At 40.3% G+C, this 17348-nt stretch overlaps 1 protein-coding gene across 1 annotated transcript; it reads right to left on the reverse strand.

Moving 5' to 3' along the window:
* Positions 1-1761: 1761 nt before the first annotated feature.
* On the reverse strand, positions 1762-15159 carry aqp9b (aquaporin 9b). The gene is made up of 6 exons (XM_037094204.1): positions 14651-15159; positions 13811-13937; positions 9582-9719; positions 9221-9339; positions 8122-8339; positions 1762-3634 (listed from the first exon to the last, which is right to left on the reverse strand). The coding sequence occupies exons 1-6, from the start codon at positions 14750-14752 to the stop codon at positions 3472-3474; spliced, it is 867 nt and encodes a 288-aa protein (XP_036950099.1). The 5' UTR covers positions 14753-15159; the 3' UTR covers positions 1762-3471.
* Positions 15160-17348: the final 2189 nt, after the last annotated feature.

Here is a 17348-nt window from a genome sequence, read left to right on the forward strand (position 1 = left end):
GCATTACCCATAATGCAAAATTAAGAGGTTCATAACTGATGAAACTGCTGTTGAAACCGGTGTGACCCAAACAGCAGTGTCAGTATTTGATGGAAATATTTAAATCCACTAGATACATAAATGTTCTTATATCAGCTACTATATATTATTAATATGATAAGGATCATAGAGGCTGTGGAATGTGTAACAGTGATACATAAACATTTTTAATATCATTGTTGGATGTATTTATAGAATATGTTCATATAAAAACTGTGCCACATTCCAAACCAGGTCAGTATTCACTCACATGTAAACACACACAGACACATACAGCAGTTTGCGTTGTTCAGGCTTCAGTGAGTGCGTTTGCTACATTAAACTTGAGCAGAATAACATGTGAGACCATGAACACGTTCTTTAGAGCCTCAGCTCGGTCCAGCAGTGAAAGAGTTAAAGTCTCAGTTTATCTACCCTGTGATGTCACATCTGCAGGTGAACAGTTCAGAGGAGCAAACACTGAGAGCCAACCAGCTTTTCCAAGTACTGTGTGTGTGTGTGTGTGTGTGTGTGTGTGTGTGTGTGTGTGTGTGTGTGTGTGTGTGTGTGCACGTCTGGGCATGCTGAACAAATACACACAAATACAGAACTTTATTCAGTTCAGACAGAAATCAGATACAATACTTTAAATGAGGGGAATAATCAGAATGAAACTGGGGGAATACTTCGATAAAAGGCTCGCGCACAGCAGCTACTGTGCTCCATCATTACATAAAGCTATTATCATTCAAGTCGAAGAGAGGAAACACTCTGGGGAGGAGCTCTGCAACCACTGAACCACAAAAACACTCTTCATCCATGGCCAGTTCAGTTATATAAGCCAGCTCCACTTGTCTTCTTTTAAATTTTCATGTATTCCTGATGTATTTTCCGCTCCCATCGTGATCGGTAGAATTGCTTGGTAGTTAAGCGCTCCATAATACAGAAGTGATGGAAGATTTAATTTTTTTGATTAAACGCCTGAACCTGATCTATGTATTGTGAGGACCAACAGAACCTTCTCACAGCAGACATTTTGACTTGATAAGGCAGCAAAAGCACAGGTGTGACTGATAACTTCAACAACGGCTCCATTTAAGAGTCCCAGTGAGCCACGTTAGAGTCCTGAACCAGCTCAGCTAAACTGAATGCAGCCATCATTGTTGTTTTAGATCCCACGGTGCTTTTGTCAAAATGTCTGCTGTGAGAGGGGTCTCTTTTTGGGGTCAATCCAGACCTTGAAATTGAGGAAGTTTGGGGCTATTAGTACCTATTGACAGGTTCTCACCCTTTCAAATATTTGTTTGGGAGTAAGACATTTTACAAGCATGTAATGTGATCAGCTTCGTGATGATTTGAAGCAAATTTTAATGGAAAATAAAGACAGTTGAAGATTTATACCTCCTTAGGAATAAAATGTGTCAGTGGCTTCAATTTTCATAATTTCTGAACTTGTACATGTTTTTTGTATCTATAGGCAAACCTTAAAAGTTAAATTTCATGGCAGACACTTTGAAATGTCATGGAAAGAAAAAGTGTTACACCTGTGCTTTTTTAACACAGTGTGTCAAAATGTTGTCAGTAAAAAGTCATATTTTTCTCACTGGATAATAGAAGCAGTGTCAGGCTGACAATACTGTCATTAAGCTGAAGAGTGAGGGAGTGAACAAAAGTTCTCCCTACAAACATCAAAGCAGGAGATGGTCAGAAAGTGATTTAACAACAAGTAATTTCAACAAACTTTATTCAATAATACAACAACACAGAATATTGTAAAAGAAGCTGATTCAGACGGATAGAACTACCATAGAAAAAGCGACTTAAAATAAGGAACAATGAAACAAAAGATTTAAAAGATTCAAAATGTTTCCTCCTGACAGGCTGCCGCTCAGGACAGGAGCACTAACATCAAAGTTGAGGAGAGACGAGCAGTAACGCATACGCCATTTAATTAAACAGCTGGAAGTGAAACAAACCTTCTGCTGCTTCTCAAACATGCATACTGGTAATTATTCTGATTCACACGTAGGCCACATACAGGGCTGCAACACTACAAGTGTCAAACTGGTTCTGGTGAAAGCAGGACTTCACTGCAAAATCACTCTTTGATGGTTGTGCCGCTGACGTTCTTCACATTAAAAGTAAAGCCATCAGATGAAAAAAAACAAAGACTTTAAAGATAAGGGATTGTCACGTCGCCAAATAACAGTGTACACAAGTATAAGCTGATGTAAAATGACATTCAGTGCAGTACAATATAATCTCACAATTAGCACACGTAGTCATTTTATTTCCAAACATAACCTGTTGACATTGTGTTTGTCCTTGCAAAATTCACATTTCTGTGCTCACACATTACAAGCAACATGAAGCCCAACGGCACAAAGGACTGTCCAGTGTTTAAACCTCAACTTTACATTTCCAAGAAGTTTATTTCCTTCTGAGATAGTCTGTCCAAGCATGAACCATGTTATAACCACGTGTTTTATTTCACATCTTATATCAGCTCTGAGGATTTCATTTGTAAACAGAAGTCAGTGTCCGACAAACACAGTTCATCAAAGAATTCAGTGATGTTGTTAAAGTTTCTGCTGCAAAGAAAATTCAACACTGGGGTTTTCTTCTGCAGAAAATGGAAACGTATATGTCTTTTTGTAAATGTCCTATTTATCTAAATTATGGCTTTTCGATATCAAGGATGCCTGCGATGAGCAATTAATCCAGCAATGTGACAACAAGTATACGTGGGGATGAGTGAACAAAAGTAAGCAAAAAAAAAAGAGTGAAATTTAAGGCTCGATCTTCTACATTAAAAGTGTTAAAGCAATCAGTCACACGTTGTTTTCATGCATGCAAAGGATTAAGTAAAATGGAACAAGGACTTCACTCCACAAAACATATCACATGTAACACTAAAAATAATACAAATGACTACGTTTCCACACGAAATTAACTGTTTCATAAGTGCTACGTTTATTTAATGCCCCTGTTTGTAAGTTGAACTGTAGTAAAAATATAAATGCTGTACAGAAACTTGGCAAATATTTCTAACGAGAGGAGACGACCCCAGTTAGGAAATAAGAAACTAAAGAGAATACTGCATGATGTAAAGGAAACTCTGATTTCATGGAATTAAAGGAAAAGCTTTACGTCTAAAGAGAGCATTTTCCTCAAGACAGTTTAATATCCTGATATATGAAAGAGCTGAAACCTCTAAATAGAAAAACTTTCTACAAAAAGAGGCTTGAAAGGCTTCATAAAACATTCATGCATATTTTAAAAATCACTATGAAACTGTGCAGTCAGATGCATGCTTCGTCTGAAACCATTAACTGTAAATTTCCTTTTGAACTGAATTGTAGAAATGTATAAAACTGCTTCATTTGGATGAACATTGTTGGCTTCTGAGGGTGAGCATTAAGCTGCTTTGTCACTCTGCTCTTGATCTAGATTTTAACTCATGGTTATTATCTCGTATTTGTCCTGGACATTTTTCTCCTCCTGCTTTTCAGGCTCGGCGTGGTGCAGCTCAATGAAGAGAAAGTAAACGCCTGCTCCGACTGCTCCGCCGACCATCGGCCCCGCCACGGGGATCCACCACCAGCAACCTCCAGCTCTGCAGGGAGGAGGACCCGTATACATCGATTATTATGATAGGGTGAAAATTATTAACACCAATGTATTCACTATTTACACGACATGCTACATGAGCAGGAAAATCTTTTGGAGCTCAGTCAAGAAAATGAGTCAAGTGAATTAAGATTACTAATCTGAACAGGATGCATTACAACACTAGTGGCATGGAGAGAGAGTGTTTACAGGGACAGGAGAGTCTAATGTCACACTCATGACACATGGGGTGTAGATATGGTTCACAGTCAGGTCATCAGACAACACAAGACAAACTGCAGATTCAATAGAGCATCAATTTTTTTTATAACTGGGTTTAAAAGAGCAGTTAAAGATTTTTCTAAACATGCTCTTTAGTTTCCTTGTGAAGACCAATAACACTCTCATATCTAGATAAATGTAAGGCTACAGCCAGCAGGCAGCTAGCATAGCTTTTTTACTGTCATCATATGTAACAGAAAAACACCATTTTTACTGTGAAAATATAGAATTTTGGGAAAATATATGGGAAAATAACATAATAATGCAAACAAGTAATCAAAAGCTTTTTCTTGTGTATATCTTGCTTTACAATGTGCTTCATTTGATGTTTCCTTTGTAATTTATCTTAATATGAGGAATAGCCTGTCCAATAGTTGCTGCTTCTATCTATTTCAAATCATCTGTATTGCCTCATGTGTTTATCATATTTTTTACACCAATCAAAAGCATATTACTAGATTTTAAGTTTCTTTTTCATAGCAATTAATTTGAAAACAAAACTGTTCTCAACTGTGAAATTTACAGTTGCCAATAAATCACACTGTAATATCTTTGACATTGTCACTAAAAATTCTGGACAGTATTTTACCCTAAACCGAACAGAATTTTTTACAGTGTATATATATTTGCACCTGTTGCTCATTATGAGCAGTAACACTCACACACTGACGGCTGGACCGTCCGGAGCAACGAGGGGTTGTCCAAGGACACTTTTGACGTGCAGACTACAGAGGTCGGAGATTGCCCCACAGACCTTTCAATCTCTCTGACAACCGCTCTACCTCTATAACTTGTAATCATGGCTGCTCTTATATAAAGAAATGGGAAGTGTAGGATTTACAGACTGAGTTTGACCAATACTAGACTCTTTAAGTCAGGATATATTGGTCCTCTGCCCCTTCACTTTCGGTCACTGTTTTGGTTTAATCTGTCCCCTAATTTCATACAATACTTTATCAAAAAGCTGCAGTAGTCTCTTGAATGAAACAGTGTATGCTGCCTCTCCAATCTGTATGTTTATGTCCGTATCATCCTACCTGAGGCGAGTTATACGCAGTTATCCCAGATTACAGGAAAGTCTTAAGGAGCTCTGTGTATTAGACCTACTTCATGTGTCCTCATTCTGACTGTGGCTGACCTCAGACAGAGCCGGATGGGAGATTAGAGCCCTGCTGGTCATTGTGGCTGTCAGGAGCCTCGACTCCCAACAGGTGAAAGGGCTTCGGTTAAAAGAGCTGATGCGTGGGCCTGAAAGTAAACAAGCGTCTGAGCGGGTCATCTTTCTCTCCTGTTGGCATTCAGGAAGTAGGCGGCTGGATTATAGACTTTAATCTATCGCCACTGCTAAGATGATCAGGCAAGGAGACAGACAGCCAGTGGGTCACATTGACGCCATGTGGACATTGAATGGCACCAAGTGCCGCACTTCACACTGAGTGCTGCAGAGGGACGCGATGTACATTAATCCTCAGTGTACATTACAGTGCATTTGTAGCTGCTGTATTCATGTCATAAATATAAAAGATTATGTCAGATTTAGCACATACATTGTGCATGATTTGAACCTGATCGTGCCGAGGGTTTATGTGTGCATTAGACCTTTGCATTTGTAAAGTCATACAAGCCATCTGGTGATAGTTAAAGCTGTAGTATGGAGAGCATCAGAATCTGTATCTTTAGCCTCCACCACTTAATGTTATGCAATCTTTAAAGATAAATGACAAATTCTCCTCCCTTGTATTAAACATTTTGAACTGTCTGTGGTCATACTGCTTTCACAGGGACAGCATTATCATCCGAGCAGTGTTTTGTTCTTAGTTTGAGAACCACATCTTCACGCCAGCAGTGACGTTCACCAGCACTTTGAAGGGCAGAGGTCAGCGGTAAACTGGGCACTGAGGGCAAAGACGCAAGCAGCATGTATCTGAACAGAAACAGGCAACATGTGAGAGAGGGAAGAAATTATTTTGGAGGTATTCTGTCCTAAAGTATAAGTATAATTTACAAGTGACACTAGCTATTGAAAAAAGCTGCAATTTCTGAGGTTGTACATCTCTACAGATTCGTAAAAGGGCTACAGACAGCATCTTTTGAGCTGTTTGAGGACACTCCTATAAACGATTCATCACCTCAACAGAAAACAGGACATTGCTTTCAGCAGAAGTTAGTGAAAAGCACGAGATGCGCTGACACAAACGTGACCTGAAAGGATCTGGAAACTCTGAGCCTGCGGTATCTCATTAGCAGCGTTCATTGGTTACTGTAAAAAGCTGCTCGGTGGAAAAGTACCAAGGGTGGATGAGAACAGCTCCTAAAATGATCAGAGCTTTGGATATTTCAGAATGCGACAGCTAACATTATACGGTTCATCGCTGCACAGAAAACATGTGAAAAAACGGTATTCAAGCAAACAGGTGGCAAGAATACTAGCAGAAAAAATCCCCAATTTTCCATTAAAATATTTTCTGAAAGGTTACTTACACCTATTAAAAAGGAAAATATCTTTAATTAGATTCAAATGCTGTTATAATACAAATAATCCTCTTATAGTGAAGACAATATTTAAATATGAATATTTAAAAACAACAATAAACACGATAAAGTCCACAAGAGTCTGACTGTCTGACCGTGTTGTCCTCAGAGCCTGAAAATGTGATCAGAGGAATGTGTTCATGCTCTCCAGGATCACACTTCTGTGCCTCAGAGATAATTAAAGACAGGAGCCTCCACTCAGTGTTTATCAGGAAGAACAGTGACAGCTGATGTCGGTATCAACGAAGAATCAATATTTGGGCCCCGCACGGGCAATCGAGAGGTCGTAAGAGTTTGTTTCTACAGCCCTCAAGGTTTTAGATGTGGGAAATGTTCCATAGGAGTACAGTATGCAAAGTCAGCTGTTGTGAGCCATTCAGTTTATATACATGACTGCTTTATTTGCATTCTTGACAAAGTCCAAATTGAAAGTGCGACAGGGGCGCACTTTGTCCTCTGTCCTGTTTGTAACGTGCAGTCACTGAAATGAGAGTGGCACTTTTGACATGTGATATTATAATTCTTTCATTCTATTCAACTTTAACAGACTGACTTGAGTTTATTGCTGTAAAGTAGTGACCAAAATATAACATACAATTAAATCAGCCAATTGATGTTTGAGTGTGACGCGAGAGAGACATCACTTGCAGTGACGAATCAAGAGACAGTTAACACCTGAATCAGCCCCGTTCTCCACTGTGGAGTGTTAGTTTGTTGTTTAACGGTCCAGATAGCAACTTTACTGTTTTTGTTCACTCTCGCTGCTCTCATGGCTGCAACAGACAGCTGCTTTCAGAGAAAAAAGCTCTAATGAACCCAGTGCTCACTGTGAGCTCAGTGCAGAAACGAAGACAGAAATAGGAAACTGCTAACTGATGAACATTTAGCAGCTAAAGGGTCAGATTTGTCTCTCAGAAGTTGGTGGAGACCAAAACAGAGCTAAAAGACACAACTGTAAATGAATAGTATGTTGCTCCATAACATAAGTTTGCTATATTAATGTAAAAGGTGAGACTCTGTCTCCGCTTTACAGACATTTAAATCTTTATAGTTGTACAAGTGGTATTTTCATATTCACAGATCTGATCAAAAGATCACATCTTTTTGAGTATTGGTTTGAAAAACACAATTAAACATAAATACAAAACCAGGAACAGCTGTGCTGCTTCTGAGAGAAGAAAGGAAGAAAGAGAGGATGAGGAACATACAGCTGTGTCTTTTTGGTCATAAAGCACTGAATATTTTATATTCATGTGCATGGAATCTCTCCCAGTTCACTTAATCCCACAGCCCCTTTTCAAAATGTAGGAAATACACTCTTGGTCTTTGAAATATTAATTCAGATTGTCAAGAGAGAAGAGACGGAGCTACAAATGCTGCTCTCCATGTGGGAAAGGAAGAAGCAACTACTTGGTTAAAATGTTACATCACACATGCACTACATCTCAGGTGCCGGCGAGAGTGAGAGCAGCACTGAATAATGGACTTTTAGCTCATTCAGACAGGCGGCCCACGAAACCTTTCTTACTTGCGTGCTTTATGGTTGGTAACAGGCAACTTTTTGTTTCTACTTTGGAAATGTCCCTACAGTGTGTAATTTTCCCTGACATTTCAAAATAAGAAACCAGAAACATTTTACAAATTGTTCGGAAGATTATTGTGTCACATCAGTAAAATTACCTGAATACATCCATGCCCCAGCCGGCCACAGCGGTAAAGAAGCGCGGGCCGAGATCTCGCGCTGGGTTGATCGGATAGCCACAGTTCAGACCCATGGACACTCCGATGGCCATGATGATCAGGCCGATGCACAGAGGCTCCATGCCCTTTGGAGCGCCGATATTCCTCCTGTCAGTGATGGCCAGGATGCACAGGATCAGAGCTCCAGTGGCGATTACCTTGAAAACAAAACAAAACAAAAAATAGGCAGTTAATAATACACCAGATCTATTTCAAACCATCTACACTGTTGTTGTTGTTGTTGTTGTTTTCTAGTTACCTCATCTACGCTGGTGACCTCTGCCCCGTAATTTTGGCTAAGCTTATTATGGGGCTTCCCCTTTCCCCTGGTTTCAGTCTTTATAAGACAGCTTTACTATATCGGCCCATATGGCCATCCATTAAGAAAACACTACAGAGGTAGATCACTGAATTATATAATCTTTCACATTTTGAACAAATGCTTTGAAACCGTCGATAAGATGTTTGATTTCACAGATTATAATTTGAGCACTGAAAGGTACACAGTCTGTGATCCACATACATATTCCCAAATATTGAAACACACCATCAGATCCTGATGTTACTCTCAAATTCCTTGAGAGGTCTTGTCATAACTCTACGCAACAACTAAAAATGTTTTTCAGGATTTGTTTACATCAGCAATGCTTGTACACATTGCCATAAAACGTGCATTCACTTTGAAATATAATAATCTATGTAAAGAAAAACAATTGATTAGACCTTTAACTCCCTCACTGCCTTTGCAAATGCATGAACTAACATCTGCGTCTCACACATCCAGGATGGATGCGAGTTATTCTCGGCATCGTAGCAGAACTGTTCATACATCAGTTAACAACTCACACGTCCGCTGATGCTCTCATTCGCACTCATGACTGCACTAAATGCTTCTCTGTACGCTCTGGTGGCTTCCATACATGCACGATCCGTGTGGATGTGGTTAGGCTTTCTCATTGTATCTGACATTGGTATATTTCATAGAACATTTTCTGGCGGGATTACACATCACTTTCACAAGTTAGTCTGAAAAACCCACCTGATCGACAAACCCGTTCAGGACTGAGAGATGTTTTGCAGGATAAGATGCAAAAATGTTGGCGGTGGCATTTACACCAGTAACAACAAACTCTCCATCGGTATATTCCATCAGAGCATCTGTGAAACAGAAAACACAATATAGATCATTGACTGTTCATGCAATTATACAAACAAGATCCTCTAATATGAGCAGTTTTGTCGATTAAAACATCCGACATAAAAACAGTATCCAGATATAACAAGGAAAACACTCCTGAAGCAGGATTACTAAATAAGACTTCAGTCAGAGTTTCAGACTTGATTGTGTACCACAGAAAACAGTTCTCTGCTAGGGATGATGTTTACACATTTACACCCACCATAATACAACCCATAGACGGCGCAGGATCCAGCAAAAGCCCCCAGGAACTGTGCCAGCACGTACACAGGGAACTTCTTCAGAGGGAGCTTCCCGAGGATCACCATGGCCAGAGAGACGGCAGGGTTCACGTGAGCTCCTGCAACAGTGCAACCAAAAGAGATGATCTGAAGCTGAAGTGAAAAAAAAAAAAGTACCAAAATGGTTATGATCCAAAATTGTTTTCTAAATGAATTGTGACATTTAGTACGACAGTTTAAAACCTAAAAACATTCAGTTTATAAAACACGAGACAACGAAACGCAGCAAATACTCAAGTGGATGAGCTGAAACCAGCATATTATTGTTTTTTTTTTATTGAAATATGACTTAAAATCAAGCTCCAATGGTATTGACTGTTAATAGTCAATAACTCTGCCAGTCCCCTGTTGTAAAACAATCAGAAACCTGGCAGTGACACAATGCGACTTGAGTGCTTTGAGAGATTCTGTTGTGCTATGCTAGTAACAGGGCACTCGGGCATCAAGGCCCCGTGGAGAAACTCGGTTTGCACGCACAGAAGTGATATCTATGTGGTTGTACCCCCCAAAGACATGTGATGTGTAAAACTGTGTAAAACCTTTTTAAAGCAGATCTGTTGTGCTGGAAGATGTTGTCGTTAGTTTATGACTCCATTTCAAAGCTAACATTAGCTACAGTCGCTCTCACTGAGACGAGGCACTGGAGAGCGTGCAAAAAGTCCCATCCACATTGGACTGCTGCCTAAAATCCAACCTGTGTCCTTCACAAAGAAATCCAAAGTGCAGCAGCGTTAATCAACATAAACAAATATTCTACAGGTTTGCCTAAGAAACCGTTGCTTCAGTCTCAAATAAATAAAAGGGTGATCGCAATTTGTCACATAGAGTCCTTTTAAAAGGTTTACCATTGAAAAAGTTGAAAAAGTTGATCGACTTATTGATTGACTGACTAGTCGTTTCAACTCAAAATCAAACATCTGTGTGCATTTTAAAGTCTCTCGTGTCCGCTCCTAAAACACAAGGTAAACTGAGTTCAGTGGATTAAAACAGTCACTGACAGGCTGTCTGATCATTTAGCGCCTCTGTTCAAGCTGCTCATTCATTCAAAACGTTTGGGGTATTTTCAAACAAAGAGCACCGGGTTTGTCGGCCTGTTTTCATATACCCCACATTGTCCTTCGGAGGGGTGTTTGAACACATTCCAGCCAAATGTTTCTGGGCTGTGATGGCAGTGTGGGGTCATTTATTTAACACTCTGGGATCTTGGCTTTGACCTCGCTGTGGTAACACCACTGGGGGTATCAGCCATGCGCCCATTGTTAATCTCCCCGTCCTGTTCACAAACACTGCCCACGACAACCAGCCAGACCTGCGAGTCTGAATTGCATGTGACATAATCTGCTTGAATCTGCTTAAGGCACACGTAGACTGCAGGTCATTAGAGTGACCATGATGTGTCACACTTACGGTACACTGTCATCTAAAATCTGAGACTACAAAGTGAAAACAATTGTGTTTTCTTCTCCTATGGAGCCGCCCTGCCAGGGAAGCCTAGAAAGCCAGGCTTGTCACACCTGACCCCCCTCCTCTCCAGAGACCCATGCCCCAGTAAAGCTCATTAGTCCAATACCTATGATCATCTTCAGAGATGTCGTTGGACAGAAGCTTCCCGCTGAGCTGTGGACCCCGGGGCTGAATGGCCCAGTCATGCAGCAAAAGCTCTCCATATATTAACCTCCGGGTCCTCGGGCTTTTCTGCTATTCCTCTGAAGCTTCACAACTCCTCTCATTAAACATGTAGCACAAGAAAGACTGTAACATGAGTCAGAGTGATCGGCCATCATAAACAAGACAGAGATGAAGAGCCTTATCCACTAGTTCACAAAAATTCAGATGTTTTTCATCTCTATCGAACTTGAATTTCTCGCAGAATGTTTATAAATCTTTTCAAATATATAAAAAAAAAAAATCATGATTACAGAGGATCTGTCTCATCATGGGACACTTTAGTTGGGAATTCTGTACAGCATGGCCTTTTAAAGGTTGACTAAGACAATGATTCAACATTTTCCTGTAGGAAACACACTTCTTCGGTATCTTGCTGAGTTTTAAGCGACTTTAATACCACTATTGTATCAGTGAGATAAATATGTGGCTGAAGCCAGCAGCTCGTTAGCTTAGCTTAACATAAAGACTGAAAACAGATGGAAACAGCTAGTCGGCTCTGTCTGAAGGTAACAAAATGCCCCTACCAGCACCTCTTAAGCTTAATTATCAATTCATTAGGATTAAAAGAAACAGCGAATTGTCGTTTTTAACCCTTTTTTGTAGTGATTAAACAAAGTAATCGGTTTACTCACACTTTACACTTATTGGCGGACTTTCACATCAAAAAAATTAAGGGGCGTTATTACAGACAACAAGGCAGCCAAACGGCAGACCGCAGTTTGAGTCACATCAGTGGATATTTTAAGGGACACTTGGGGACATTTCCAGCATTTTTGTGGCAACCAAAAGTGGCTATTTTTCCATGGGAAGTCGGACCTTCTCCATCCATGATCGTGGCGACCAAAACAGGCATTTTAAGTCATACAATGATATTTTCCTAAATGTAACCAAATGTTTTTTTGTGCTTAAACCTAGGCAGAGCATAAGCCCTGCACTGTGATGAAAGAGACATATGAATTTCAACTGAAACAAACTTAAGGTTGCAACATGAAGAAATGTCCAGCTTGAGTGTATCTGTGGTTTTTCAGACACATACTCAGCTGACATGTATTCTGTCGATCGGTTTGGGCCGCACACGTTAGTTAAAACCTTCAGGTGTGCTGGTAGGTGTGGCTGTTGTCTCCTGCCTCCCAACTGTAGCGACAGATTTGCCGAACAAATAGGAGAGATGACATTTCTTATTTATGCAACAAAACAAAAAAAGCGATCTCACAACGTGCACCTTTAAGCTTCTATCACACGGTCAGACGCGAGGACATATCCATGATCTCTTCTCTCTGATATTGATGATTATTCATATCCCAACTGTGATGGAGATGACCGTCCAAGGACTCACGGAGCCTGCACAGTGCAACCCTCCGCCTTGATTGCTGATTAATGGACACTCACTTTTTTGGCACAGACATCCCAAGGGAAGCAGTGTGACATTTAACAACTGCTCCTTCCTGTCCCTATCATTACACGGGACGCACAGAGGACTCCTCTTGCTGTAATCCTTGAGGAATGTAGCCTATAATGTCCCATTTGGACATCAGGACACAATATCTTCAGCCCTCAAGCACACTGACACCACTCTTACACTGAAATCCAGACCACCACAGAGGGTGATGAAGCAAAAACGCCTAATTTACAATCCAATAAAAACTTTTTTATTTTTTTTCCTTTGGTAAAGGTAATGCTTACCTTATAGACCAAAAAAGTGGTCACTTTATGATAAATATTCTCTTTTATGTAACACTACAAGTCTATAGGCTCGTCTTTATAGGTCATTTATCTAGATCAGTAAGCTAATGCAATGACATGAGTCAACCGAGATGAGATTACAGCGTGATCTTTTCTGCAAAGGTTTTTTTTTTCCACGTAAAAGCTTCGAAGATGGAGGAAACGGTGAAACAGAGTAACCTGGAGGAGAGTAGCTGTTGTTGCTGTGAGAGCAAAGAGACGGCTGGACGTCCAAGACCAAAGATCGCATCTCCGCCGCAGACAAACACTGAGCGACGACCTTTGTTATCAGCACAGGGGTGAAGCTTTCTCCAGACTGAAATATCAAATTATTATATTGTACTTGTTTTTCTATCACTGACAAAGCCCAGAGAGTTGAGACACAAAGTCTCTTTGTCACTTCATAAATGAATAGTCTGAAAATGCACCTGATACTATTTTAATGATGAAGCTTTATTGTGGGTTAGTTTTAGGGTTTCCTTAGATCTCTGACTCCTAACTGTGAAAAAACAGCTTTGTATTCCCTCTGTAGTATCTGTGAACTGAATGTCTTTGGGTTTTGGTGTTTGCTTGTACAATAAAAAGCAGAACTAAAAAATGTTTTGGGGGCATTTTAATGACCAGGTGTCTAATGGAATAACAATAATAATGAAGAGCATGACCTTCAGAATAATCAGTAATAGACATGATAATTCAAAAGTGGATGATTTATTATTGTAACGCACGTGAGCTGTGTGTGTGTCAGTGTGCTTCTTTTTACCTGACACTCCCCCCGCCATGTAAACAGCCATCATGACTCCCAGAGTGAAGCCAACGTGGATGGTCAGAGGCTCCCCAAGAGCCCCTTTACTCAGCACCGTCTGGGCCACTGAACCACATCCAAAGAGCTGGGACACAGACAAGAACAAGAACACAAAGGGTGGAGGCAGAAAGACTTTTTTTTTTTTTTTTTAAATTATTCCAATTACAGCCGCCATTAACACTAGCCCCCTTGTCCAACAACAGCCTCCGACTGCCACAGACAATTTGTCCAGCCCGGAGAAATAATGAATCCCCCACTTATTAGGTAAAAGGCAGAAGTAATTCAGATGAAAGAAGAAGAAGAAAAAAAAAAGAGGGCTGCATCACTCCTCTGATGTGGCACCACAGAGGGCTGACAGGTGGAGGACAGACCGGTCTGGAAACACAGCAAGTGTTTTAGGAGGCAACTCTCCGCCAGCACAAAGGAAAAACAAGAATGTTTTGCAGAGTGATTTATCATTTGCTTTTTTAAATGTTTTACATTTTCTCCCCCCCACCATGAGAGACAATAACTTGTTACAGTCATAATAATTCAAATGCTCTGTTACTTCTGGGGGAGTTGTGAGGAAGAGAAACAGACCCACATCAGCCACATCTTGGTCTGACTGTCAGCAGCACATTACAGCTGAGCACATGAAAGAGACTCAGCTCCAGAATATACTATCTGTTAATAGAGACATCTGAGAGACAGCAGTCACAGTCCCCCCGGACACCCAGTTTGACACCTTATTAGCATACTGGTTCACAGCTTTAAAGCGGCTGTTTAAGCTGGATGACAGGTGCAGAGGGAGGTACTCACGATCAGGACAAATATCCCCAGAAATTCCGCCAGGAACTCCTTAAAGATGTCCCGCCTCAGGCCGAATCTCTCCTTCATCTTCCTCTTGCTCTCATTTTCCATTTTCCCCCCTTCTTCTCTCTCTCAGCTTCTCTTTCCTTGATGTCTTCCTCCGGACAGAACAAACAGCTAACAAAACTACGGAGGGAGTGTGTGTGTGTATGTGTGTGTATGTGTGTTCGTGTGTGTGTGTGTGTGTGTGTGTGTGTGTGTGTCGGTGCAGGTTGCCGCCTCCCACTCGGTGCGCTCTGACCGGCGGACACGTTAAGCTCTCTGCATCTACTTCCCTTTGTAACCACAAGGGGTCTACTTTTTATTAGACACCCAGACCTGCCTGAGATCACACACGTAACATACATCAGGCTGCACATCGAAGGAGGAAATACACGAGGATTAATTCTTCTTCTTCTTCTTTTTTAAAAAAAATGCAGCTATGGCAAAATAAATTGGAAAATCGTGAGCTAATATGCTACAATTTATACGTGATGCACATAAGATAAGATAAGATAAGATAAGATAAGATAAGATAAGATAAGATAAGATAAGATAAGATATTCGTCCTAATGGACAAAATACGACATGAATACATGAGAAAGACAGAGAAACAACAGAACTGATTATCTTGAACTTGTTGTCATCAACAATTCTAAAACTTGACAAAAATATTATTTTCAGCTGTGTGTGAGTGGCGCCTTCATTCGCCCTGTTACTGACAACACCGACATATAAAGTTGATTTCTCTCTTTATCTCAAACAATTTGGGGAGGTGAAGTGGTTTTAATTTCTGAGCCTTGGCTCAGTGTCATTGAAAATAGCATCAATAATAATAAAAAAGAGTGAAAATTTTTCAGGTCAGTGAAAAGTTTGATTGGCCTGTAAGAAGGGCCGTGTGTGTGTAGTTCTACCGTCATGTGGAAAATGTTCAGTGTTATAAATATAATATATATATGTAATAAATAATTCCACATGCAATCATTATCGTCCCAAATTCACACATCATTACACATCAAGTTTGTTTAAGATAATATTTTATATTATTATGGTATAATAATAATAATAATAATAATAATAATAATAATAATAATAATAAATTCCTTTGAGATTTTTGGGGGGATTTTAAGACATTTCAGGCCAAAATATCTTTTCAAATTATGTTTGAGTGAATTTTGCGCAGACATTATTAAGACCTCAGTAAAATAAAGTTTAAAAACAGAAATACTAGGCTGTGGACTCGCTTGTATGAACCTTTTGCATGTGATGGTTTAATTTATTAAGCCTGCTGGATGCTGAAATGATTTTTTTTATTTTTTTAAATTTTTTATTAGTATTTCCTCCGGAGCCTAAAACACACATAGATATGTGAATTAATGAGAGCTGGTGTCGGTCCTCACACTGTCTCAGCATCAGGACCTGGTGCAGGTTTAGGTTTCAACACATGTCTGAAACGTTAATGTGAGAGAATGTGAAAGAAATTTAAAAAAAAAAAACAACAAAAAAAAACAACAAAAAAAAACAACAAACAAAACAAAAACATACATCATATCTGTGTGGGACTATGTAGCCTCTGCGTTTAGGGTATTAAATCTCGTTGTGACTTTAAAACAGAAAAACACAAAATAAATCTAAATTCCAAAAGAATTCCACATCCACATTTCATCATCATTATTCATCATGTTTCCCTCACTCACCATCTCCCCTGCAGCTGCGGCGGCTCCTCTCCTCCTCAGTCATCTCATCACACTTCATCGTATTTCCCCTTTTTCTTGCCTTCTTTCTTCCTTTTTTTGTGACAATCCCATCCTATTTCTCTTTCTCTCTCTTTCTCTCTCTCTCATCAAACTGCTGCTGAACATTATTCAAAACTTTGAAAAATAAAAGTTGGCCAGTGACTCTGACGCGTCCGAGGCTCCCTTCCTCCAACAGAGGGAGCTCCATGAATACATTTGAGCTGAAGTGTTGTCACCGTCCCTCGTGTCTCCCGTCTTATCTTCCGTTCGCTGCGCGTTGTGAAGAGGTGAGGCGACAGGCTGCGGATTGGGATGTTTTCAATGCATTAATCAATGTCACAGTTTCAGGCTCCGTCCCGTCTTTGATGTGAAACAGACACTTTGAGAGTGTCGCCCATGCTGTGAGAAAAAAAGAAGAAGAGGGGGGGAAAAAGGCTGATGTGCTGATGGAGAAACGACATCCTCCGAGGTGGTGGGGGGGATTTGCAAATGATGGGCCCTACATCTGTCTCCACACTCCTTTGTCCTTGTCGAGGAGTTATGAGAGAATTAAAGCCACTCAAAGAGCATCACAGAGTGTGAGAGTGTGTTTACACGACTCATCCACACACACGTTACTCCTGGCAGCCTAAATCTCAAATAAACTCCGGATTCACCCTTTAACTGTTTACCTGCGCGGCCTCCTGAATGCGGGTGTTGGTCTTGCAGGGGGGGATTTTCTTTAATTCCTTTTCTTTTTCCCCTCGGAGACAGGCTCGCTCACAGCTAATTGGTGGATGTTTATTGGGAAGTTTTTCTTGGGGGGTAAGGAGGAAAAAAAGGAATTATCACCTGCAGGACAAATCTCTGCCAACAACACCCCAGCGAGGAGCAGCAATCCCTCTATAGTCCGCATTTACATAACATCTTAGGCCGGTGAGGAGGTTGTGTAA

The sequence above is a fragment of the Acanthopagrus latus genome, chromosome 4 (genome assembly GCF_904848185.1).
Source record: "Acanthopagrus latus isolate v.2019 chromosome 4, fAcaLat1.1, whole genome shotgun sequence".
Lineage (NCBI taxonomy): Eukaryota > Metazoa > Chordata > Actinopteri > Spariformes > Sparidae > Acanthopagrus > Acanthopagrus latus.

What these genes read in the sequence shown, in the direction of transcription:
- aqp9b (XM_037094204.1), bottom strand. Translation starts at nt 14,752, where the DNA reads ATGGAAAATGAGAGCAAGAGGAAGATGAAGGAGAGATTCGGCCTGAGG. An exon ending in TGGGGATATTTGTCCTGATC is followed by an intron (nt 13,938 to 14,650) that starts GTGAGTACCTCC and finishes TCTGTGTCCCAG; the next exon opens with CTCTTTGGATGTGGTTCAGT. An exon ending in CGTCTATGGGTTGTATTATG is followed by an intron (nt 9,340 to 9,581) that starts GTGGGTGTAAAT and finishes TCTGTTTCACAG; the next exon opens with ATGCTCTGATGGAATATACC.